The sequence below is a fragment of the Helicoverpa armigera genome, chromosome 10 (assembly GCF_030705265.1).
Source record: "Helicoverpa armigera isolate CAAS_96S chromosome 10, ASM3070526v1, whole genome shotgun sequence".
In the NCBI taxonomy this organism is placed as follows: Eukaryota; Metazoa; Arthropoda; class Insecta; order Lepidoptera; family Noctuidae; genus Helicoverpa; species Helicoverpa armigera.
In genome coordinates this window covers 3,431,905-3,459,058 of record NC_087129.1, presented here as the reverse complement: position 1 = coordinate 3,459,058, position 27,154 = coordinate 3,431,905, and the positions used below count along the sequence as shown (strand labels likewise).

At 37.8% G+C, this 27,154-nt stretch overlaps 1 protein-coding gene across 6 annotated transcripts in view; it reads right to left on the bottom strand.

The window, feature by feature from the left end:
• LOC110371780 (transcriptional enhancer factor TEF-1) overlaps positions 1-27,154 on the bottom strand; it is a 65,311-nt gene that overhangs the window by 5,163 nt on the left and 32,994 nt on the right. For 4 of the 6 annotated variants that reach the window (XM_049841016.2, XM_049841017.2, XM_021328163.3 and 1 more), the window contains 7 exons: positions 10,818-10,948; positions 8,142-8,271; positions 2,916-3,046; positions 2,585-2,701; positions 2,095-2,135; positions 1,196-1,373; positions 241-318 (listed from right to left, as the gene is read on the bottom strand). In XM_049841016.2, the coding sequence (XP_049696973.1) occupies positions 241-318; positions 1,196-1,373; positions 2,095-2,135; positions 2,585-2,701; positions 2,916-3,046; positions 8,142-8,271; positions 10,818-10,948 (806 nt within the window). The remainder of the gene's footprint in view (positions 1-240; positions 319-1,195; positions 1,374-2,094; positions 2,136-2,584; positions 2,702-2,915; positions 3,047-8,141; positions 8,272-10,817; positions 10,949-27,154) is intronic. The other 2 variants (XM_021328165.3, XM_021328166.3) reach the window with 2 other exon arrangements.

Sequence of the window (27,154 nt, the reverse complement as noted above, 5' to 3'; positions counted from 1 at the left end):
TTTTTTTTTTTAATAATAGAAACCCTCTATGCTATTGTTTCTCTCATCAAAACAAAAGAACATTCAAATATGATTTTTGAAAATCGAACTCTGTTTATTGGCGGTCTTTTTGCAGTATTTATTTTTGAAACGCAATTATGGCGAAATCAATAACAAGAAGAACTTTCCCACACAATATTTAGACAAGGGCTTTTTAAGAGGAAGATAAAAGAAACAATAGGTTTTCGAAGCCATACTTACCTCTAATAAAGGATCTGCGTATGTAACTGTACCGCCTATATGAACAAATAGATGCTGTGCCGGCGCCGAACTGGGGTACTGGAAAAAAAAACAAAAGAGATTGTTGAGAGAGGTCCGATGCAACAATGGCTTAAAGAAACATTTGTTTTTCTCCTCTGAATTATCAAACTTCTCCTCTGACATATTAACTGAAGCAGAGGTTAGTTAGGATATATGTACATTTTGCTAGTGTTTGTTTAATTATGTATTAAGACTGGAATGAAGACGTTCTTAAGGAAAGAAAAAATAGCATGATTATATATCTAGAAGATAAAACTAGTGGCTAGCAGTGAATGGAACTTTCTAGAGCAATGGTCCTCGGTCTTAATAAAGGTAATGCTTAAGTATTTCCTAACAGACTGCTAAAAATAGTATCAAGTTTTTTACCCAACGAATTAGTGGTAGGTATTTATTTAAACATATAAAAAGTTAAAATGTCAGTCAAAGCAAGACAGTTAAATTTATTATTTCAATTTATGTACCAAAAGTTCAAGGTGCGTTACTTTCAATTTGTTACTGACAGTCCTTTGGCTTGCATAAAGTTGTTTGTATTGTACACGTATTCTGTTCAATAACTATTCATTTATATTTTGTAATTGGTACTTTCAGTTGTTCAGGACATTGTGTGTATAAAAGAACTGAATTATTGTCAGCAACGCGCAAAAGCTAGGATACAGACTACAGTCTAAAAAAATGTCCTTTATGGCTAAACTGGCACAAATCCGGAGTGCGGATACTTTAATTCAAAATCCTAATTTCAGAAAGAAACTCCTACGAGGAAACCTCAGCCCACCTCAACCATCTTAATTTTTCAAAAAGTTAGGGTAAAGTCTAAGTAATAATTTTGCAACACCTCGTTGGACAAGACGCGAAAGCAAAAAATATCTGGAACAATCTAGAATTCGCATACCCTTACCGTTTCAGGGTCCCGTGGATGTTCAACAAAGGCGGAGAACTCGACCAGGCGTAGCTTATGTGTCGCTATAGCGCGTCCCTCCCACGGCGGCGGTGGCGCGACGTCTGTCCCACTTGGTACTCCCACTCCTCCGACTCCTGGCACTCCTTTGTACCCAGCTGCTGGGAACGGTTTGACGCTGGAACAAGGAGATTGAGCGTTAGATGGCTTTTGAATTCTGAGGTAAGAACGTTATAACGGCTGTACGTTGTGCAGACCTTTAAACTAGACCCAATGAATGGACTAAAAAGGCCAAATTGATGAGATTTAGACTTTGGGAGGCTTTTTTTAAATAAATGTATTTTTTTACCTAATATAGTAAAAGGAATAAGACTGCCTAAGTCGGATGAGAAGTTCAGGACCATTACTTTGATGGTTCACGAAAATAGGTAGACCATTATTTGACTCAAAGTAAAACTAGTTTCTTTTCGAGCACTAGATTTAGGAAAGATGGTTGTTCAACTTTTTTCGAGGTATTTAAATCACCTACAAAATGCTCCGGTTTCTTGTGTGTCTCGTATACCACATTGATGTAAATCCGGTAATAGCAATATTGGGTCAAGTGTTCTATTGGCCGGGTCCTGTTTTTAGTCAGGAATACCTCTATCAAGATTTCACAAACAAGTCACTTTAGTCAAGTGGGTTAGTTAAAGTTTTTGGTGCAATAAGGGTTTGACACTTTGGCCCAGAAATAAAAACTAAGTTAAAAAATTACGGTCCAATTATCCTGATTAGGTAATTACCTACCCATACTTATGTGTAAGTTGCATGTTAGGTCCCAATTGCTTTAGGAAGTACTCTAATATCTAATTAATCAGTTAGTACTTCAGATTAAATAACAATAAGTTTCAGATACTTACTCTTGTGAAGGACCAGCTTGTAGACCCGGTTGCCAAAATTGCTGTAAAAATTAAATACATCGTTAAAAATCTAAGTTATTATCAGTATTAATTCTATAAGCTGTCATGTTATTGTATGCTCAAGTTGTTAAGTTCTACACACATCACTTGAAGCATTATTTTGATTGTGAAAACATGGAGGTATGAATGTCTTTATTCCAATGTATAAGTGCACGCCCTGACAAAGTGACTAACAGTAAACATGATCCTTTACATCGATATTATTGAGTATTTTCAATAAAGTTTTAGTCCAATCCATTAACCAGTCTATTATTTGTAATATGAAAGAAAAACAAAAATGTGAGTAAAGCAATTTCAGTATTCGATTGGTGTTATTGTCGCCTATTCTTTACTTAATACGTGCATTTGGCAACATGCCTAAATAGTAGTGAAGCAACACAATTTAAAGGCGATTTAGTTTTATTTTTTTACTAGTAACACAAAGGCATGCCTTTTGCAAGTTGAGTACCGTATGGTGGTACGCGGGGTGCGGAATACCGGCTACGATCTGTGCGCTAGATAGTGTGCTCATTGACTGCATGGCCTTTTCTTTCATCACCCCACCGTCCTAAACGTCATTCATACGTTTATTTTATCACTCCATAATTGACTATGATTTGTTTTTTTTGACGTATTAAAATATTTTTTTAAACAAATAAAACATTCGAATTTTTAAATGTTGCTTCTTAATTTAACATTTTTGGTTGTAAAATATAAATATGACAATTAGATATATAATTATAATTACCTATGTAGGTTATAATATAAAATTAAATACTAACCACTTTGAGTTTGGCCTGTATTTCCCGAAGTTTCCGCCTAGCTAGCACCTGTATGTGGGATGACACTTGTTTTCTCGTACGCGTTTTTCCTGTCCTGAGTTTTATATACCTTGCTATCAGCTCATTCCTTCCTGCAATGCGATAAACATCTGGTTATTAAAAAGAAACTTCGATAGAACATACTTAATGTACGGCCTACTAAAGTCGCTATCTGGGTTAGCGAATAAAATGTGAACTATTTTGAAAGGTACATTGTGATTGAGTTACTAAACAACAACAGTGAGATATTTCAATTTAAGTAATAAAGGGGTTAAAACATGTGCCAATTGGCCGCGGAATATTTAGCATAGCTGTTGCAGACAAACGCGTAGAATGCAATGCAGGCACAACGCTGCCGATCCTGTTATGAAACAATTTTCAAAATATTTTGAATAGCTATTTTCAATCATTGAAACTGCAGTTGAGCAGGAATGCGGGGTGGATCGTCCGTAGTCAGTGCAAACTGGTATTGTGAAATAAATTTCAGTTGGTTTACATTGAATAATGCTGTCGATAAATATTTTAAATATATTTTGTTTCGATACAAACATACCATATTTGCCTTGTTACCTATGGAGATAGTAATATAAAAGGTCAAACCCCTATTGTATAATTTGAATATGTAATTCAAATAATACAATTTAAACACTAATATAGTGTGTCATTTTGTATCAGAAATGACGCGTGGCACTGAATTTAGCTCTACAATGTACCAAGCGTTAGGTACCTACATATTCTTGACAACTTCACCACACAATGCCGTATATGTATATTGGTCAGTTATTTTAGTCTCGAACATTATACAATACTACTTAATACTGGGATTTCACTGGTTTCTAAATAAGGAATTTCCAATATATAAATCAGGATAGGAAACCAAATATGACTAATAAAATGAGAGATCAAACCCAATTAAACCCAGTCGTAACTTGGTGACGAAATTTTAATATACACCGTGTATTAATTGATGGACACGATAGAGGAAGACCCGGTCAGAGCAAAGTAAATTGAAATCTCATTGAATTCGGGGAATGCGATGGCGACGAGAGGCAGCTGGTGCGAATTTAATTAACCCCTTGCTTGCTCGTTGAGGCGAATGCGTACGTATACGTACTCAACTATCTGTACGTGTGTTGCATGTGTATTGATTAACAGTACGATTTTGTCCATCATACAGGAACCTTCAACAGATTTCAGAATATTTTAGCTCTTTAATTGCTGTTGTATCTTACTTGCCTATGGATTCGTGTAAACATTTTACAGGTCCTCTGTTAATGTCAATAATATTTAAACCCATTTTGGAATCTCGTATTTCGAATTAAGTTATTCGCCCTACAGGCCCCAGATACAAGATTAAAGCAATATCAGTTATTTTTATATTAAACTAGAATGAAAGCTCAGATCTTTGGAAGGAAACTCTTCAAGACTGTTAAGTCAAACATTCTTGAAATTACTTCGAAATTATGGCACCGTCGTAAACTTTTCACGGCGGGTGTTAAGCTAAAATTAGTAAGTGCGGCCACTCTAACAAATTGCTGTTAGCACGAATTAGTAAAGTGAATATACACGTCGTATGTTATCCGTTGCGAGCGTATCCTCCTCGTGTGACATACGCGCCCGCGAATTGAGCATTAAGAGTGCTTTCACCCGAATCGTCGTGTGCATCCTTCTATAAATAGTGCGGTGCACAGAAGGATCAAGTCGAAACGTTTCTATTCCACGCTGAATAGAAAAACAAGAGATCATTATTTATTAGTTCGTTAGTTGGCTAATTTGGTCCATTGCCAGCGCGACGCCGCCACGCTCTCGCGCACTCCGCGAGGAAATTGTGCGTGCACGCTCCAGCTACATTATGAATATTAACTATTTTCTTTTTAACAGGTATTTGTTGTTACTGTCGTACATTCATAATTACTGTCTTGTTTATATACAAGTTTCTCGATTTCAGAAATAGGCGCTGGAAATTAAATATGGGTTAGGTGAGAAGATTTTTTTTATCTCTCGATCCACATCTTAAGCCCGTGGCGTTTTGAAAAGTAATTTATTCGACAACTGGGGAGATATTGGAGATCCATCAGAAATACATTAACGTCGTACCTGAGGCATGACTCGCGATTGTTTTCGCTTATAGAGCTTTTTCCCACAAAATATATTTCCATTAAAATGTATTAGACCGTGAGTACTTGCAAGGGGAGACTGCATTTTTGAGCTTAAGGATATAGTAATGTAAAGAAAAGCCTTTATTATATTACATTTTAAGACCCCTATTTATGCTGTGCTTAAAGTGTTATTTCATTATAGCATTTAAGAACAAATTATTAACTTAATGATAGGCGGGTATACGGTTATTATTACAAGGCCTATAATTTATTCCAAAAACGGAATATTTTAGGCCCATTTTACGAGTGATTTAGGCTAATTAGCAACCACTGCCCCACCGATCTACTCCTTGATTCGGTAACACTTAATAGATATTATCTTAAGACAATTAGGGTGCCGCCAACAATGTGTTAATAGGGAACGAAGTATTTTAATATAATTTGGGAATCAATCATGGCCAATAAGAATATTGTAGTAACGAGGACATTCTGTCAAAAATGAAGACCTTTGAATGACAAGGGCCGTGCTCTGATATTGGACTTTGTTGAGTTACACGGGCGTCGTAGCAGAATTTCACGCTGACCCAAACAGGAGCTATGCGGAGCAAATCCTCGCGGAAAGGGTTGAGTTGCGACAGGTCTAAGGAGGATTTCTTGGGAGACAATCGGGAGTTATGCCCGAAGCGGGCGGGGCGCTAAACAACGGGCGCGGGCGGCCCGCCCCTTCTTTATATTTTCTTACTGCGTTCGCCGCCTAGCGGCGCGGCCGGGCCCCTTACACGCTCGCTCGCTCACTAATTGCGCATTCTTCGCATAGTTTAGCCCTCCCGACGAACCCCTCGCCTGCCACCCCCGGACCACGTGAAGCCGTGCGCCGACGAAACTTTCATACTCCCAGGATATTGAGCGGTTTTGAATGTCTTAACTCACGAACGTGCCGCCAGCAAAGCTGAGCACTAGCTTTGTTGCCAAACTGTTCCCAACTACAGTCTTCAACACCGCGTGAGCGCGCCGACCTAACTCGTCCAACACGTGCAACTATGACATGCCGCGCTCAATTCACTAATGTAATAACGCACCCGTCGGCTCAATACTGTGTCGCACGAGACCTACCAATGCCTAGCATACGATACCTATCTAATAAACTGCGGTACAGTAGCCCTAGTATAACTTTTATCGATACTTGACTTCACTCATCATAAGTTTCTGATGAACGTGCCTTGAGTTTTATTGAGGTAGGCACATGATAAAGTCATATTCGATGAAGGAACTTGTCCTGGGAATATTTCCAAAGTTATATTATTGTAGTAGAACCTTAAAAGCAAGTGTACCTACAAATAAAATAATTTTCGCATTACCGTTTTAATAAACACACAATAATGGCACCCTAAAAGAATGCCGGATTATTGCAGCACATGGCGATGAGGCACAACAGTGTCCCGTGGAACGTCACGGTAGAGAGAGGGTGGAGAGCGGACAAGGGTGACGCACTTTTACGTAGATTAAGCTGGGAGGACACGTCCTCGAGTAATGTGGTCATATATTGTCCGGGCGACGCGACGCGTGTCCGCAATTATTATCCACACAGATAGCCATTATCAACATCTTTTGCACATAGTAATAACTGTTAGACATAGTTGTTTACAAATAGAGTCTCCTTATGCGCCAGTGACAAAGCTTTATAAATCTATTTCAGGAAACGATTTGTTGCTTCTTTTGCTGTCATAGCTTCATTTATTATTGTACAGAAGGTATGTTAGAACTATTTCACACAAAAAATAATTAACGCGAATTCCTACATCAAAGCATATCATAGCCCTAATCTGAAGACGCCGGGCATTTCCCTAATTTCCCCTTCCGCAATGCGAACCGTAAGATTTGAAGTAATTTAAACATCGCATTTCTTTACGCCTATTAAATCACTTAAGGTGGACACATCGCCTGTGGTAAATTTGTTTAGCAATTCCATTTGGCACCGCGACGAGGCTGAGCGGCCAGTCCTTTAATTAAAACCGGGACGTATAATGTTGGGCGCTTGACGCAAACTTAATGTGCGTCCGGCGGCGTTGTAATGGCACTGCCACCCTCTGATAATGTTCCTATGTCAATTCTGCTCCATAGCACCCGTAATATTACTTTTCGGAAAACGTTATGGAACTATTCTCCCCGGGTTAAGCATGCAGGACTCAGAACTAACCTACTTCGTAAACTATTCTATTTACACTAATATTTCTTCATAACATGAATGCGAGGCGACCCCCGGCGAGGGATTAACAAAGCCACGCAGCAGAAGACTACGTGTAACTATAAAATATGAAAGCAACACAAACCGTTTCCTTCGGCAGTTAATTTACCGGAGGCAAAGCGTTGCTTTTATGTAGCAATCGTCACGTTCGCGTTAACGAGCTTACTAAGTTAACAATGTAACGTGAAAAAATTTGCTCCTGCCTCCCTTTCAAGAACAGAGCTTTCATTTTAATAATCGAGGCTTATTGAGAACAAGTTAGGGGGTTAATTTAGAAATATTTTTGTACCGATATGGGGCATAGCATGCATTGTTGACTAATTATGAGGCATGTAAGTGTAAGTATTTGTCAACGTGGACGTCGAACAAAAGCCACGCGACGGCACACATGGGTTCTTCGAATTGGCGACATGGTCCGATCGAGAGAGATAATAATTGTCGGTTCACGTCTTTCTGCGGAATCCTATTGCGCAAACGGCTTTGTCGGCCGACTTCAATAGGTACTACAGTGGCTTTTGTCTCGTGCCACTGCCATTGTTCATTTTCGGTGGAGTGGCCTTGATATCTCTCCATTAAACTAAAGCGACATATAGGTAAATCGACGTATTGATGTCGATATTAATAGAATGTATCTATATTTATAAATAGGCCTATAGTATACATATACTTGGTTATAAAGCAACTAAATCTATCTGTAGATTTGAGAAAAGAAAGAAATTTGCACCTCCCTGCTGAATCACCAGCTAAATGAACATTTTATAAATCTTAAGAAGAAGTAGGTAATCTAAGGAAATGCTAGTAAACGCTAGTGCCTACAAAGACTTCTAGCATGTTTGGACTCACCGTACATCTTGCCCTCGTCGGAGAGAATAATTTTGCGTCTGCCGCACGGGGGGTAGATGGCCAGCGCCTCTTGGAAGCTCTGCTCAATGTCTGGACTCCACACCCCCTCCGCGTCGGCCGCGGACATATCCTGCGAACGCGATTTGTTTTAAAAACACAACCTGTATATTGTATAATATCGAAACAATACAGAATCGATATAAATTTTCCCACTACAGGTAAAAACGAAACACGTCAAAGCAACACTTGTCTAGGACACGATGTTTTAAATAGAACTAAAAATAACGTGGAATAATATCGTTCTGAATAATCCAACATGACTTTAGTAAAGTTAAATCCTAGTAACTTTATAGGCAATAACATAATGAGCTACATATTCACCAAGTTCGGGAACAATCGCGTTCCTAGCAACCCCGATGTTCTAATTGAGATGCTTTCAGTAATAGCAAATTCACATACTCCAACAGTTGGTGGCAACTGCAACTTCTCTTTTAGTGTAACCAAATATTGCGAACTAACAAAAGTTTCTACACTCCTGTGTCCCATGAGTGCGACTATTATTGTTTTATGTTTTACATCATAAACAATGTTTTATTGGATTGCTTCTAATTTAATGGTAAGAACATTTCCCTCGGGAGGAGCAGTCCTACAACTTGTTCCCGAACACACTTTCTTAGTAGCTTTAACCGTATCGAAAGCTTGTTACGCCCCAATGAATCGAATCTTACGATACTATCATTAATCTTCAGAGCTAAATACGTTTGGAAGATAAACTGTATTTCTATGTTAGCCTAGTCTACTTCCAGCGAAAACGAAACAAATTCAAGAAGCCTTATTACATGGAAACTAAGTAGGAACACTAAACAGATGTACTTATTATTAACATTTGTAAAGAGAGTTTGCTTACAGACTGTTACAACTCGAGGAGTGCGTCATTGTAATTAATAGACTCGCTTCTATTCTCAAAAGAAAATAAAAATAACGCGTTGCCCTCGCCTTGGTCCAACAGGCCGGATCGAAAACATCGTGAATCACTTTTCCTTGGAACTACTTGAAACGTAGCTGTTTCTGGATTGGTTAACTGCTGAGAGTCAATATTTACTTGCAATTTCTCACAACCGCGTGTTACTAATATTGTTTTGTTTTTGTTACCTACTACAATTTATTTCGTTATCAATCACACGTGGTGAAGTTAAAAATCTATTAGTGATCTGTTTAATGTGATTGAAAGTAAAATAAATACTTTTGATAATGTAACACAGAAGAAACAACTTGAATTTATGTACACTGGCAATCTTTTTTTCAGGTGTACCTAGTATTTTTTGGACTATGGCTCATGAATGAGTCAGCTAAAATATTAGGGGCAATGATCAAGTTTTAGATTACAGGAAACATTTATATTGATATGTATAGTATCAGTTTACAAGATACGATAGTTGTAAGTAAAGTAACCCTTTTGCGACCTGTAAGAGCAAATGCGTGTGAACTCCGGATACATGTATATTCTTTACTAGATGGTGTAGATTGTAAAATTGTAAAATAGGTGCCTACACAGTCATACCTTAGAAGACTTCTCATTCGAAGCGTGCAATTATATTAGTTAGAGTTCTAAAATAGGTAAAACGCGTGTGAAAAATTCAAAACGTTGAATGTGACATTACCCAAAAACCCCCCGATTTAGAAGATGAGACAGGTCTCTGATTGTAATCTAATCGCCAGAAAGATTTAGCGAGAGATAAACCACATTATGTATGCTACTACAGTGCTTGAATAAAATAGGTTCCGCAAGGCAAACTTGTGTTACTTCTATTATTACGCCTAAAACGTTTCATAGGCTGAACGCGAAAATTGCAAACTAAGAATTTTCTTAACCATGTCGGCTTGTAACCGTAAATAACTGAACAAACTCGTGGGAAACAGCCGTCCTAAGGTGAAGATCTTTGTAAATATGTGCTAATATTTATGAGCAGTTAAAATCGACACGTGTCTAAGCTTCGGTTGCGAGGGACCGGCAATGATCATTAAATTAATGGGAGAGTTATGTCTGCTCGGTTGGTTGCACTTCATACTTCACAGGCATTTAAAGATGCTACCAAAATAGATCATTTTAAGGCTGAAATTCTTACACATTTGTTAAGCCTACACGATAGACTTTACAATTCACTACAGTAATTTGTTCCTGTCAGTGTTTTGAACGGCAATCTTATCGGACATAAATTAAGGTTCTTAATTAAGTGTTTTTGCCTATACTGTCCAAGAATGAAAACCACAACAAATATTAGCATCCCTTTTTCACAACGGAACTATGTAAGTATATAGCAAATGGTACAGTCCCAAGTGTAACTGGAAACGCCTCCCGGATAGATAACGCTCGACGATTGAATCCAATTTTGAGGACATATTAGTGCTGAATCATTAGCTGTGTCATGCAGATATAGATAGTCTCCAAAACACCCGAATTGTGTGTTCTTTGTTGTAAATCAGATTTACAAGGACCTAAGGTTGTCTTTCAGATTTTATGAGATGGGATTGATATCTGTTGCTGGAAAGTTTGTTCTTCCTAGCCATAAGACTAGGAAGTGGTGAATGGAGGGCGTTTTTGGGTGTCGTCCTTTTGTAATTTTGAACTAGCCTAGTTTCAATAAACGACTTTGATCTATTGTTTTGTGGACTTACCTTCTCATCGTCACTGGCATCTCCGACGTCGAGATGCTTGGCGTCGGCGCCGCCCGAGCCATTGGTGTCGGGCGCGCCGGCCGCCGTGCTCCACGGAGACGCAATGGTGCCGGCTGCGAGCGCGCCGCTCGCTGGAATAAAAGAAAACACAATGTTAGGATATTCAAAATAAATAGGTAAAGACAGAGTCTTTTGGTCTGGTTTTTCTCCAGAAATAAGACAAACATCAATGGATAGGCTGTTTGCAGGAGAACCAATTAGATGATTGATTTTTCAAATTGATTTGAAGTTACATTGATACATGATTATATTGGTAAAAGGTATATAAAATCGTTTAAGTAAATTGAGTTATGCCCGATTCGTCATTTTAGTGATTTGGCATCCATAAAAAACGTGTCCCAGTTGGTCATTCAATAAAATATTTTATTTTGCTTAGTCCCAATTGGTCATCCGTACTTTATTTTGTAAAAAGTACTGTCAACAAGATAAGCTTTACAATATTGTAATATGTTTTTTTTTTATTTATTTTGGTTATGTTTTTTCCGAATATGGCAAGACGCTATTAATAAAATCGCGATTTCAACGGCGTCACACACCGCACGGCCAAAACCAAAATACCAGGATCGCATAAATCAGATGAGTAATATACCAATCAACGAGTGTCCATGGAACTGCCCACCGTGTACTAGGACCGCATAACTTAAAGGAGTATAGCAGTCAAGAGTGTCAGGATTTTACGTTTTTTTCATTTAAAATTGTAGATAAACATACCAATTTACACCATCATTCATCATTTTTATGTATACAATCTCTTTGCTAGTTATGGGCCCCTGGTACTTTTGTTACCGACACAAAAAGTATCGAGTCACATTTTCGGGTTTATAAAATGCCCAAGTTGTCTTCACCTGTGTTTTAATGTAAATTTTATTATATTTATATGAGAGCTATACCTTTACCTACATCGAAGTTTTTCATTTAAAATTTCTTCTAACACTTTTATTTCTGACGGTACTCTGATACGTGAAATTTTATGCGGGGGACGAATCGTAACTCAAAATTTAAATATTAAATTATTTATTTTGCTCGAATGACCAATTGGGACTTGGTGTATGGAAAAAATAGTTGGTGACCAATCGGTACTAATGACAAATTGAGAATAACTCAGTAAATTCAAGATGCTACTGAAACTGAACATTAATGTAGTAAACAAAAACACAGAAGATCTTGGATTAACTCTACCGAACGACAGGAGGAAAAAGTGGGGTTTCCCGTAAAACATTTCTTAAAAGTGTTCTAGTAAGTATAGGTAATTGGCAACAGACAGATAGACTCGTAGTTCTATTAATATATTAAGAAAATTAAGATTGTTACATGATTTTAAGAAAATTTAATTTGGAAACTGTAGATTTATTTATTGATCTCCTGATTAACCTACAACTAAGTAGGATAACTTTGTATCAAGTTACCTTGTTGTACGCGATTTGCATCCTTAGTTCGACCTTAGCTACAATGTATCTAGGTAAGATTGATTCAAAATCTATCCATAAACTTCTAAAGTATCCCCTTTAACAATTAACTCTGATTTTGCAAGGAATAATGGAATTCATATTATAAGCGAAATGGCTTTTCAAAACCACGTCTTAAATATTCCTGACAAGCGAAATGGATACTGTGATGAAACTGTAAAATTTAAAGAAAAAAAAACATTTCCTAAAAAGTGATTATCGCAAGAATCCAAAGTTTTCCAACAAGCGATAACCGATTACATAACAACGAGTAACGTGGAGCGAGTAATTCTCTTGTGTAGATAGTGTGAGTGTGACCGTGAATCGTATGACGCACCTACAAACGTGGATACGAAGCAAAACTAACCATTTCACTCATTCAAACTTATTATCCTTTTAACAATAGCTTTAGTTTCCTTTACCTTTTGTACTGACGAAACATGTGAGGGGATAAGTTATAAAATAGATGTCAATTAATCATAGAACAATCGGTAGCATGTGATTAAGCAGTGGTGAAAGTCAAAACAAATCTAGAAGGATTTTATACTGCCGTGTAAAGTTTAACTTGTACACAAATATATTTGTGACTAGTGTAAACATTCTGCTATAAAGTATTAGTACTACAAATGAAACCTTTTCAAAGATTTTAAGCATTTTCAAAAGCTTTTTCCCTAAAAATATTTTTTATTCTACATATCTTATCACGATATTGTACTTTACAAAGAAAAAAATAGTCTACAATGTATGGTTTTGTCCATCACTAGTTGTTCGAGAGTCGAGTCAGCTCGAGTGCGTTTGACGTCAGACCGCTTGTTTGTTTACTGTGTCGGATGCGCGTCTTGTAAACTTCCAATCGTATTGTGGCCGATACGATAATACATACAGCAAAGTCGTGGTTAATCTATACATATAATAAATCTGTAGAAAAGAAATTTTTGTACATTGAAGAAATTGACAAAAAAAATAGCCAGCATGTTAAAGGATAACTAACAGAACCCATTTCCATCATTTTTGTCATTTTTGTCTGTTTGTCTGTTTATCTGTTTGTTTGTTCGGGATTCACGTAAAATCTACGAATTCAATGCAGACAATGCTTATATACAAAAATTCTACGTAACTTGGGGTATTACTTAGTTTTTGTTTCATCGAAATCGATTCACTCTATCAAAAGATATGATTAATTTTGTGAATTCAAGATGTAAAATATTATGACACGCAATCTGTTTGTCAAAACTGTACATTTGAATGTTGTACTTATATTAGTTGATCGGCCTATTATTAACCTTTACACAGAAAATCACACCTTCATAAGTAACTTCGAAGAAAAAAAAATTGTTTAGCCAAGGTTAAAGTAGCTCCATCTGTGGTAATCTGTGTTAAATAAAATACATAAAATTTGACAAAGGAGCGAGGTGGTAAATGACAATAAATTACCATACATTCTTTATAGAGGATTATTATTTCAACAGATGGAGTTGTGTATTTTCCGTAATTCACCATATTTTAACACGTAGTGTAATTTTTCGATAGACATTTCAATAGTGTTTGTCAGTTTGCCGTGCCACATCAAAAACCAATTATAATTATTACCTTGATGAAAGGAAAATTAATAGTTCTCAGCCAAATTTAAAACGGTGCCATCTAAATTATTTTTTGAACATTATGTCAAAAATGATGACTTAAGTGAACCAATTAATTATCATTTAAAGTTACAGATGGAGTTCATATCAGGATTTTTTCATAAACATAGTTTAGGTTATCTTCCACTAATGTGGTGGCCTTAAAACAAATTACTTTGAGTGAGTAGTATTAAGTAGACCTTAATTATTTTTTCTGATGCAAAATATGTAAACTTAATCCTAGAAGAAATGAGGATCTGTCTCTCGCAAGTGCTGCTAAGCGTGAGGTAGGTAGGTAATGATGAATAGGATTCTGTAGCTTTAAGAACAAGCCCAGATACAAAGTGCAGATAAGAAATGGGAGCTTTCTCGATTTAATACCATACACACGTAAAATGCTTTATGCGTCTGAAAACGTACAAATTGCGCGTCGCATACCAGAGACATGCTTACTTTCAACTTCTGATCGCAAATACACTGGTCACGATTACGAACAGTCTCAGTAAGACCCGAGCCAAGTCTAAAAAAACACCTTTTATATAAAACTACGTTTGATGTAATTTAATCACAAACACAGAATTGTTTTCTATTGCAAATCCTATCCACCTGTATCCTGTCCTAATCCGGCATGCATTGCAGGTGTGCATTGCACAAAAAACAATGGTATCCTATTCGAGAAGTCAAAAGAGTCGACCTGCCAACGTCAGCTTCTGCGCTAAGCAAGTGTTCTTAATAGTACCATCAGAATTACATTCATCGTTGAATGAGGTGAATAAATTTTCAGAAACCACAATAACAGTAGGAGCCAAAGCATATGATCGCTTCATAGAGCTCTGATTGGCCCCAGGTGACCAAGTCAGGTCTGATTTGTTCGTTCATCAGATCTTTGAAAGTGTTTCGGTGGATACTTACTGTCGTCCTGTGTGACACAAAATATAGTATATAAACGTCCTCCGCAAGAGCGAAATTTTCCCGGTGTGCGGTAGTGATGCACAGTATACAACACTTATGTTTCTTTCGATTTGCTGGCTCCACCAAGAAATGACAAATTGCAAGCGTAATGGCAAAATTGCAGGTTTCAAGTACGAACACATGAAGTGGACTCTCACAGATACGTACATTTTGCCTATTCGTGAACTAATGCAAACATTTCGGTGGAGTCCCGGCTTTGGCCTCCCCCACATAAGGAGTGCGCGATCCTCGGGCGTATGAGTAGCGCGGGCGCCGCGCGTGCGTCGCGAGCGCACTGCGTGAGCGTCGCGTTTTGCTGCCCTGCGGCATTTACCCACAGCTCGCTCGCGGCGCGCACGCGCCGCTCTCCTTGACGTTTAACTGCTAAGGCGTTTAGCGGGCGGCGGGGATAGCGGGCGAAGGGGTAAGAACGCAACTCGAGCGCCGCGTGCTCGCCGCGAGCGCGTCGCTTGCACTCTTCACACATGCCGCAGGGCAGCAAAACGAGACGTTCATGCAGCGTGCTCGCGACACCCGCGCTACTCACACGCCCGAGGATCGCGCACGCCTAATGTGGGGTCAGCCTTACCATAGTGAGTAAGTGCACAGAAAATCCCCGTCATACAAGTGTTTCTCCCCAGTAGTGAAACTATCTGATGATGATGACTCATTTTATCATCCATCCAGCTATTCCCCAACTGTGTTGGTGTTGGCTTCCAGTCACCGAATCTGTTTGCGTACCAATATTTTGCTTGGAGCGACTACCTATCTACCTATCTTCAATCCAGTCAACTACGCAAGCCGATATCCATGGTAAGACTGACAGACTTTCTGGCTTCTGATTAGTCGCAGCAGCTGCAGAAAATGTACAAATGACAGCTTTGTCAGACTCAAAGCATATAGACATAGATTATAACTGTTTCCTGTGAAAATTACTTACGCACCATACGTAATAATTTTCCAAATTGGCTGACTGGATCCAGAGATATTCACAACGTCACAAACCTTACTTCTTTTGTTTAGATAAATGGTCACATCCACAACACAACCTTGATCAATGAATCTATGCGACTGCTAAGTGCTAATCCTAATTATACTGTCACGTGAAAGAATGCACCTACGGGATAAGCAGTATTTTGACTATTCTATATTGCCCACGCAGACGAAGTTGCGGGCAACAGCTAGTTTGATACTATTTTTAAAGGCCTTGCAAAAAGCTTTTGAGATTTGAAGCCAGGATTTGGACTAGTCTAGCCATTCGTAAGGCATTTTAATTAATATGCGCAAACGTTTGAATGAATTTCTCAATATTAAAATCGACATTCATTTACATTAATTAATAATACAAATTCGACATTATCTTTTGTAGAAATATACAAATAAAGTTCGTGAAGATTTATATTTCGCTAAGAAAATAAAATTGGCAAATGAAGCCAAGAAATACCGAGTTAAAATTTCATAATAGCAAATAAAATCTTTGTTCCCTCAAGATCGGAGGCGAGCTCGTAGGCATTCCGGAAATTTTCATATTTACTGTTACAAATATGCAGGTACGAAACATTTACAATATAAATATAATATCAAAACGGAGAATTTCTTTATGAAGATCGGATCGAGAGTCGAGAGAGTAAAGTATGCGCCCGCCTGCCTTCGCGACGAGCTGTCCTCCTCGTTACTTTATAAATCCTATCCTTACCTACCTACATTCCGGTTATTATATTTATATCTACAATTTTACTATACTCCCATTCTTCAATCTCCTAATTCTGGGGTATGTGCACCTTTTCAAGACAAGAAACGAAGTAGGTCGCTGTAGCCAATTAAATTAGTCTCGTGTAATGTCATTTCCCAATAATAATGACACCAGTACTCGGAGCAAAAACTTGCAACTTAGTATATTGTAATGTCAATACGCCCCACATTGATGCAACGAATTCGCATTGTCTCCGTCGCATACGTATTGAGAAATCGTCTTTATAAAATGAGAAATTGACCTCATTATAATCCAGAACGACTTCTGCGAAAAATTATATCAATCATAATAAGCTCTTCTAAGTAGTTTTTTTATCAATACGTTATCGTAGTAATATTATCAGCAGAACGTTAAATTATCTGTTCATAATAAATGTAGTTAACTAAGAGAGACGGAGCTCCACAAGTTGTATCAAGGATCTTCAATTAGGACAATTATTATTCAGCAGTGACTAATTCAAGCAGCGCTCGCGGTTGGCTGACAAAGGGCGCATCGTGGACGTGCAATAATTAAAATAATAAAGCATGGCTGTTCATTGTGCTGATATGACAAGTGCCCGCAATAAGTGGGACCCTCGCTACGCGGCGGTGGGGTCGGCTCTTGATCATATTTAAACGGGACCTATCTATTCCATGCGTGCGATTTATACTGTTGTGCAATATTAGCACTGTTTGCGATTTTTTTTATATGAACCGTTCGTTCTTTTGTAACGTTATTGACACATGAATGAGATAAATAATAATGGAACATTTCTGCATTATAAGGAAGGATTAGTGGGTTGTTTTATTGAAGTAAGTATTACGAGTAACATGGCTCCGATAAATTCATAATAAGACGATGATTCAGGAACGGAACTAGGGTAAGCTCTCCAGAACATAATATAGGAGTGGGCGGTACAAAAGACGTGTTGTATTTATAGACAAAGCCCGCAAGTACGTACGTAATATTAGTCACATTGAGGTAAAAGACAAAACTGTTGGGACACTACCCTACCCGAGCATAATAGTTACGCACACAGGAACCTTTGTGAAACACATGTTTATACATAGTTTTATCAACCGCTCTGTAACAGCCGTAATTTTATGAAGTGAATAATAAAATTGTTTGTAAAGCAAATATTGAGCGAACATGCGGTTTCTACGTTGATTCATAATTGGAGACTAGTTTCATTAATATTTAATTTCGGGTGCAGCTAAATTTTCTTGTTTTTCTGGTTTTTCCATATTTATTTGGTATTTTACGCACATATTATGTTTTGTGAAATTCATCTTTTTGGCTATTAAACTAACTCTAAGAATCATCTCTCAACTTGTTTTCATGATTTGAATGTTGTAATAGTTTTCTAATCCAATGTTATCTTTATAATATCTTCTGTTTACAATTTAATCATATCTAATCATATGCCTAAAAAAACAGGTTAGTCTTTCTCTTTATGTACTAGTAACATAACATAGATCTATATGCAATAGTTGAGTACATATGTGTTGCACGCGATTCCAGAAACAGGAATGCATTTAACATCAACAATGGAATAATTCCGGTAATTTAATGTTGTATGGCCCTTCCATATCGCGTGTGCCTTTTAAAATCTATAAAAGCAACTTCGTTCTGTGGTAGCACGCTTTTTTATTAACATTTGACTATTATCCACTTATGCGATCGCCGCATTTGCAACCATTTTAGAACTTGTTTCGCTAATTACTGTTTATTTACGAGTAAAAACCGACAACACCTTTTTTCCTTGAAGGGCTTTAAGTAGCTATAGTGTTTCCATAGTTTTGTTTATTTAAGAGAGTGCGAACCTATCATTAACTTAGGACGATTCTCCTACAAAATGTCACTAACACGAATCGGGATTCGAAGTGGGACTATATTTTCAGTAGTTAGGTCCACTAATGAGAAAGTCGACATAATCGCATGAAAAATTAAAATTACAAACATTTTACGATATCAATAAAACGAAATGCCTACATATAATTAAAGTTATGGCTAATAAGCAAATTATACTGTCAAATTAACTTTTTTTAGCCTGTTGCGTGCTTTTCAATCACAAGTACGTTTTATTTCGAACAAGGGGTCTTTCCGTTTCTGCCGACGGCTTTTAATATCCCATAGTAATTACCTTTAGAAGAAATAATTAATAGTGTAAACAAACAAATGAGTCTGCGGTTGAAATCCTGCAAACGTTATTTCGTTTGACTACTCTGCTAGCAATCAGACACATCAAATTAACTTCATATACGTAGATTTGATATGTACAGATATGTTTTGCAGAATCAAATGCTCTAGGGCTGCCGATCCTAGAATTTTCTAGCTCTAGCTGTGCTATTACTGACACTTTTAATAGCCAATAATCATTCTTAGTTACACCAAATTATACATTTTTAAAAGATTGGCTCCTATCAATATGAAAATTAATTTAGGTTCAGTGGTTGAAAAGGTTTTGGTGTCCGATAGTGAAAAAGCTTAAAGGTTTTCTATGTGGGTACTTAAGTGATTGGCTTTGAAGATGTAAGCCTATCCTATAATAACATGTTAGAATCAATAAGTGCCATCTAATACTGTTATTAACACTATCTTAATAGAATCTAAAGCTAGTACCGGAACTAAAACATATTTGCAGTGCTCAAATAGTTCCGTAGTTAACATCGTTTTATCTCGCTTCTGGATTCGGGCGCGCGGAAAATGATAAAAAAAATATCATGAATCGTTATGGGAACAAAAAACGTTTACAAAGGTGGTAGCCCTAGTTGTTGGGTGTGCGAGGGGGTGGGCCCCGGCCACCTGTGAGCGTACCGGCCGCGCAACGGTCGAGGGTTGCGCGCCAAAGTATGTTAATTAATTTTCGGTTGACCGTCCAGTGCTCTACGGGTTTGCTCAAATCGGCCCACCGTGCGGTTTTCGTATATTTTGTTTTCAACATGAAAGGTCACTCATGTAATCCAACAATATTGTTAATACGGTCAATAGACTTATTTACTGTTTGTGGTCTGCTCATAATACTTTATCAACGGATTATTGACGCCCATAATTTAATAATAATTAATTAATTTTCCAATTTTAGAATATTCAAAGAATCCAGTGAGCCGCCGCATAATATACGTAAATGTATCACCTCCAATCTCGTTGACAAAACACGCGTGTACTTCATACATAATATTCGATTTTACCACGTCGTCTGATTTTAATTAATAATTCAATAGCGTAAACCGCCGCTAGGAAATGGGGCAATGGGTTTTTATTAATTCCTCTTTGGAATATTAAAGTAGGATGGGATGATTAATGATTCAGCACGATTATAATGTTTATTAAAATGTGCGCGTGCGGTGGTACAATCAGGCCGCTCACAAAGATGTTTACCGGCCGGCGTGAATGTTTACAAACGCGACGTGTACGACACAAAGGTGTTGCGTAGTGCGTGGAGCCACGTGGCGCGTGCACTATGCACTGTCCAAGGAGTACACACCTCAACTCATCATTACTACTAGGTACTCGGCCACAGAATCTTGAACAATGCTGCCTTACAACCTTTCAGCCAGGCCGACCGTGTTCTGCCGTCGGCAGCCAGTGCGTCAAACAGTCAGCAGTACCTATACTCGGAGACGTCAAACGTTACGTAAAGTAATAAAAATAGTGTTGCTGTGTTTACATGAATTGCAATTTACTTATGGTAATGTGCATAATTATCAATTATGTACTACCAACCAATTGCGGTTATACTACCTAACTAACAATTAGGTGTATCCATTGAAAATCAATTTTAAAACATTTATCACAAGGCGTTCATTGATAGATACAGATACATATTATTTTAATGCTCTGTAACACTTATAATACTTTGTATGACAAGATCAAGAAGATTTAAGAGTTTTGGCAGCAGTCTAGATTGGTGTTTGGCCGTAGGCGAAAAAAACTATGTATCAGTAATATCTAGTGATTCAACTTTCCAAGTCCTTGGAAACAATATCACCCAAAACATTTATAAATTATTACACTTTCGAATGCTGTCAAAGACAATTGAGATACAGGCGCATTAAAATTATTAAACCGTTAAATTTCGCAAGGATCGATGCCAATTTTTTATGTTTTAAAGTCAAAGTAACCGAATCCACGAAGACGATCAAGAGATCTCACCTCTGAGTCACGTAGCCGCTTGCCAACATCGAATAATACTAATACAAGCATAGGTATTTATGTAGATGGCTACGCCAATTTAGACTTTGATTCAATACGACAACAGATTGTAAGCAAGCATAGGAGATGTGAATCATCGCACGCGCCTCGCCAGCTGCGAGCTAAGACTCGGATTGCAAGTTCTCAGCGTGCAATGTCTTTAGTCGTCTTGCAACATTAGCTGTAAACACTAAACATTATCGCATTTTATTATGTATCAAACCTACGTGCGGACGAGGTCTCGTGTCGTCGGAAAATCTGCATAAGTCGTCACAGAATCTGTTCACGCGACGCGAAATTTTTGTTGCCCTCACGAAATCGCTTTTCATGTCAACGCTATGTTTCTACTGAATGATTTATTTAAGAAAGAGTAGCTAACATATGGTCTGTGGCTAGGAGGTATATCAGTTCTTCAAGTTTTACAATGAATTAAATACTGTACTGCTGTAGACCGTGCGATATGACAGGCCTATTGCCAGAAGGGCTCTACCACACACGCTATGGTAATAACCACGAAAATTACATTTAGAAAGGATTTCGCCAGGTTTAAATAAGATTAAACAACATATATTATCAAGCAAATAAGTTTATCTGAATTCACTTAAAGATGGTGAACCTGGCCGCAGGTACTAGCTAGATCAGCAAAAGAAGGATAACTGAAAATAGTTTTAAGAAAATAAAGAAACATTGGAAACACGAAATCCATCAACAGTGATTGCAGCCATTTGATCTTCTTGCCAATCTTAAAAGGTTTTGTTTCGGACACTATCCAGAATAAATAAACACAGCTGATAAAATCCTAGAACAGCTATTAATACTGTAAATAGCTATTTATACTCTGTCACGTAAAACGTTCAAGTATCACGCGAAGGGCTTCGTTACAAGTATTTATTTTGAATTGGCAAACATAAACATCCATTTAACTTTTATCGATCATATAAAGGTAAACATGTAGGTGATTCGACCGTGGGAAATGGAAAAGTATACGTGTTTTCATATTATATCGTCCCTTAAGAAGTATGCACGAGGCTCTTTAGCCTTTGTTATGCAGTTATATAATCTAACGAGTAAATATAATTAGCGAAACGGGTTTGTTTACATAATGCACATGTGCAGCAATAAAATACGCATAAATTATGGCAAAGTTCACAGTCTGCTGAATTAACATTATTGTAACTATTATCTCAGATTACTTAATGTTTACTGCATTTGATTGTAACAAATATGCAAATATCGAAAGTACCACCGATGACCTGCTTATCCTTCTAAATGAAAATTATTGAACAGAAATGATATAAAGCCTTATATAAAATTTTTGCTTTTCGCACAGTCCCGAAGAAAAAATGTAGGCAAATGACTATGAAGCTCACAATCTAATTGGTTTTGGGTCCTCTGAATTTGACCCTTCTTGAACATATCCAATAAAGCGAGCGGGATATTACTCAAATATGATATAGATGGCCTGGTAACAAAGAGATACTTATGAAATTAAGGCGATAAATCAGCGTGGTCTGAGCGAGGCGGGCTATGAATGAGCACAGGAACAACGACTTATATGTAAATAATGTCGTATGCCGACGCCCGACGCCCGCCCGCCTGAATATAAAGTAATATGTCACAGGACATTACATGCCAAGTGATCGAGTGCTAATAGTCTTAGGGACTTCCACGACATGCTTGTAATTGATAAGCTGACAACTGCCTAGGTATACTTATACCTACACTATTACATTTGGTACGGATCAAAAGAAAGTTGCCCACTTTCAAGTCAACCAGTGTTCAGGTATAAAAGGTGAATGGTATAAGACGATTGGTTTTGCAAAACGGACGTTCAAATTACTTTTCGTGTGGCGTAAATGAGAGGCGTCAGCGCGGAACGTGGCTGCAACTCTCAGAGATAACAACTGACTGTAAGCAACCACAGAAGCGTAAAGCGATAAATGTATGGCTCGAGTATGAAATAGCCATTAAGTCGTTTGGACTACTTCACTATGTTTGTTGTCGAACATTCTCCGGGGCATTAGTTAAAGCGAGAGGGGAAAATTGCTTTAACTCATTATGCTGATTACTCTTTTGTAAAGACATTTCGAAGTATTGTCGTTCGCGATATGATTGATTTGTGTTCACTTAACAAAAGAAAAGCAGTTTCCTGCTGCTTGATATGAGTAATTGCCATCCATATTAATTACAACTAACTATTGAGTGGTATGTTTTAGAGAATTTCTTCCCACTTATTCTATTGTTCATTTGTTTTTCTAGTCAATGGTCAGTACACGACGATCTGAAGTAATCGACATGATAGTCGAGCAGCCACACTAGAACGGATATGTAGGTCTGCTGCGTGCGTACTCTTGCCTTAACGCCACTACAAATAGTTAATATTGAGATGTAGTGTTGCAGAAACCGCGCAACAACTTATAGCAGACATATATGCAAATGATTAAACCTTTAAAAATTCCCCTCTATTCAACAGTAACGGCGGATCCGTAGACAACTAAATTCGCCCAATAAATTGCCAAGCAAGCCCCAGCTATGCATTACTATTCAATTTATGCATGTCCCTACATAAGGGAAAAATTCTAAAAACTCAACCCATTCAATATATTTTGATCTTTAATATTCTCTGTCCGTACAGTGTTCAAACGTGACCTGAACTCTTTCCTATTGTGGTTCAATATCATACGACGACGTCAAAAACAATGAATTCATGACCAACTTCCAGTAGAGTGCGTGAGTTTGGAACGCCCGCCATCTGAATATTGAATAATAGTTTAATGTACATATTAAAGCTTCCAAGTGCGTCTAATGTACATACACAGCTAACACGAAACGTATCTACAAATATTAGTTAGACATCGAGCGTGCTAGATCGTGTTTGTTTCATTATGCCGCAGTCTCGCGTATGTGTAGGTACCTAATGAAGGGAATCTGAGAGCTTTAGCGAGATCAAGGTGCGCTGATAATCGAATTAATTTGAACTGCACTGAAGCCAGCTATGTTGCCGACAGAGGGCTTAACTAAGTTTATGAGTATGCTAGGTACGCTCTTAGCGTGCAACAAGTTTGTTGGGAACATCTTGAGTGCTTTGAAATCGGTTAAGCCGTATAGACCCGTTGAACTGTTGTGTTCTATAGTTTGGCGCTCTTCACTGTGTGAAGTCGAGCGTCAAGATGGATACTGTACTTCTCTAATTCGTGCTGTACAGGGTCGTAAAGTGATTATAGCCTGTGCAATTAGTACTAACGGTTGTGGTGTACAGCCCAGCTGCGTTGTGATGGCGAGAGACAATTGCTGCCGACAATTCGCGAGGGTTCATTGACCACTCGGACGATGCAAGCAAGACGCGCTCAAACACGACGATTTTCTTCTAGAAAGTTTTAGCGTTGTCGACGGACAACATCCATATTTTTGCGGATTCCTCTCAATGTTCTATTTAGAACCGGAAAACCCACTTCAACTTTTGGTTTTTTCCTGAGACGATGTGAATAGGCAAGTAGTTCTACAACGTGACATGATCGTTCTTTGTTCGTCACTATTATGTGATTCACATGTCCAAGTAATACTATTTCAATGATTTATAGTGGAATAAAAGAAATAAAACTTTGTATAAAACGTCAATAACAGGAAATTAATTTATAGTGTAAATCACATGCCTATACGTTATAACCATAGACGGCCAGGCCAGCATTGTGGTCCGTTTACGATTCTCACAGTAATTATAGTTGCCATAGTAAATCAGCGCAATAATATTTCTCGACGGTATCAGGTATAATTGGATCGCAATGCGAGTAGCATCTATGCGGAAGAACGGGAGCAACATCTCTCGTTACATTCTGTGTCTTATTCTGAGAACACCATGGGAATACATCGGCGTACTTAAAACAACTTAAATAGAAGTCACTTCATTGTTCACAGCTTTCATATAAACTATCTTTAATTTATGTCCGCACGAATTTTCCTAATTAGTCTGTGAATGAAGAAACCTGAAATAAAAGTACATATTTGCTCAACTTTTTCACACACACACTTCGTACGAAACGACTTCACAACATACGAACAATAATAGGAGATCTTTATAGTCTTTACTTGTTTACGTATTCTACTATTTTCTAGGAAGACCTACGTCTATCCTAAGCCTGGATTTCCCTCTTCGATGAGAACGCAAAATACCCTATGCATAAACAAAGCGAAACGATCCAGCTTACAAAACACCAAATATTTCCATTAAAATCGACGGAGCACATGAGGTTAAGTGAAAAACTTGGAACAAAGGCTGGCGTGGTCGGCTCACTATTTAGTATGCATTTGGAAAGGAGTTGAGGCGAGAGCAATAAGTTTGAGCCCGCGATTTGCATAGATTGTGGCGCGGCGGCGGCGCGGGCGCGTGTTTGGTGATTTACTTGCGCGGCCGCGTGGGCGACGCGCCGATAACACCTGCACTGCTATTATGATGACACCTCAGCGAACGGAGCCCTGCTAGCACGAACCTTACAAAAACTGTGTACATTTAAGTCTACCAACTTGGACTACTTGCTTTTGCATTCATTCATAAAGATGTAGAAGACTGGAGACCTTTTTATTTGGCGTAATTTAATTTTTAATGTTGTTCATGTCGCCATTTTCAGGAGTGACTTGTTTTGAATAAAATCTGAACTTCAATACTGAATCTGCAGAAATGACAATTAAGTGGGGTTAGGAGAACAAAAACATGTAAAAGTATATTTACCATGGAAATATTTACATGTAGGTACTTTACTCATAAAAAGATATGAAATAGTCGGATTAATATAAACATTTCATAATGGCTATTATCCTGAATTGAGAAACATTTCATTTGTGGTTAGAGGAAGTAATTGACAGCAGCTTTATTATTTTAAATAGTCTCCAAAATAATACTTTACGAGCGAAAGTTTGCGGTTTAAGTTTTTAGCTAGGCGAACATTGGATCTTTAGGTCGTTGTAAACGTATGATAAGAAAATTGCTACAATTTAATCCATATAAGGGGAAGCACAGACACCACAAAACTAGTTACGCACTTTCAGAAAAACAATAGTAACTCATAATCATAAGTGGTAGCTGTCTTGTAGGCTGTAGCGTACGGCGCGCCGAGAAGCCTGCTTGCGGTTAAATTACACTCATTTACCGCAGCAACAACGTCCGTGGCATGTGCAAAATGTTGCCAGCGACGATTAGCAGAATTCCTGCCTTGCAATAGAACATATAAATGCTAAAAAACAAGGCCCTTGCGACACACATATGTACTTAATGACTGGATAGGTTAGTTGTTTTGTTGATTTTCCATTTACGTTCGTCATTCCCTTGTGTGATGCATCAACCACCTACCGAGATAATGTTCTGTCATTCTGTCAGTTTTATTTACCTGTACAGATGATTGAGTAAGAATCTTAATTAGCTACAGCCAAGTATTAGAAATAATAGGCATAGTCTGTTGTAGTTGATTTAATGATTTGCAGTTGCCATGTTACACAATAAGTTCGCTAATGGAATTGATAGCAGTAATTAGAGAATGAGCGGCTGCGACAGCCCGCGGCACGATCCATGGAGTTTCGACACAGACAATCGCTGGCGCGTTCACTATGCGGGTTATTATAAAGTGCAATTGTTGCATTCGGCATTCGTAGCGCATTGGCGATGGCTAATTTTATCTTTAACACCCGCGTTTCGACGACGAGTTTCACTTATTAAATATTTATTTTTAAATCAAGAGTTCATCGATGTTTTTGTTAAAAGAAAACTCGAGATGCTTTTAAAAATAAAAATGTTATTCAAACGCGAGCCCTTGAAAGAATAATTAACATGACTTCGTGAAAATTAACGGCTTCAACTTTCCTTGTTCTTGTAAACATGTGGTGTGAGCGATATTACGATAACCATAGTTAATTTAACAAATGGGTTACATGATTGAATCGTACTTAGCTGATGAAGGTCATAAAGCAAAGTTCAGGTTTTATAATACTGATATGCTGTCATTAGTCGGCTGGGCATAGAGCCATGGGCGTCATAAGCGTGAACACTCCTTGCTTACCTAATACTTTTCATTCAATGTTCGAGTGTGTCTAATTGTTCAAACTCTTGTATGAATATAATGCCGGTTCGACGTCATTGGCCAATCACGATATGATTGTGTAAATCTTTTATCAGTATGGTTTCTTATTAGTTTTCCTTAAGAATGGGGAAACTCTGGAAAATAACTTGTGTTAGATACTTACCTATTACAGATAGAAAATAAATATATTCATAGATTTTCATTGTGAGTTAGGTAGGTAGGTATTCATAATCCTTCCTTTTAATTCTTCTTAAAGGTAACTAACTAT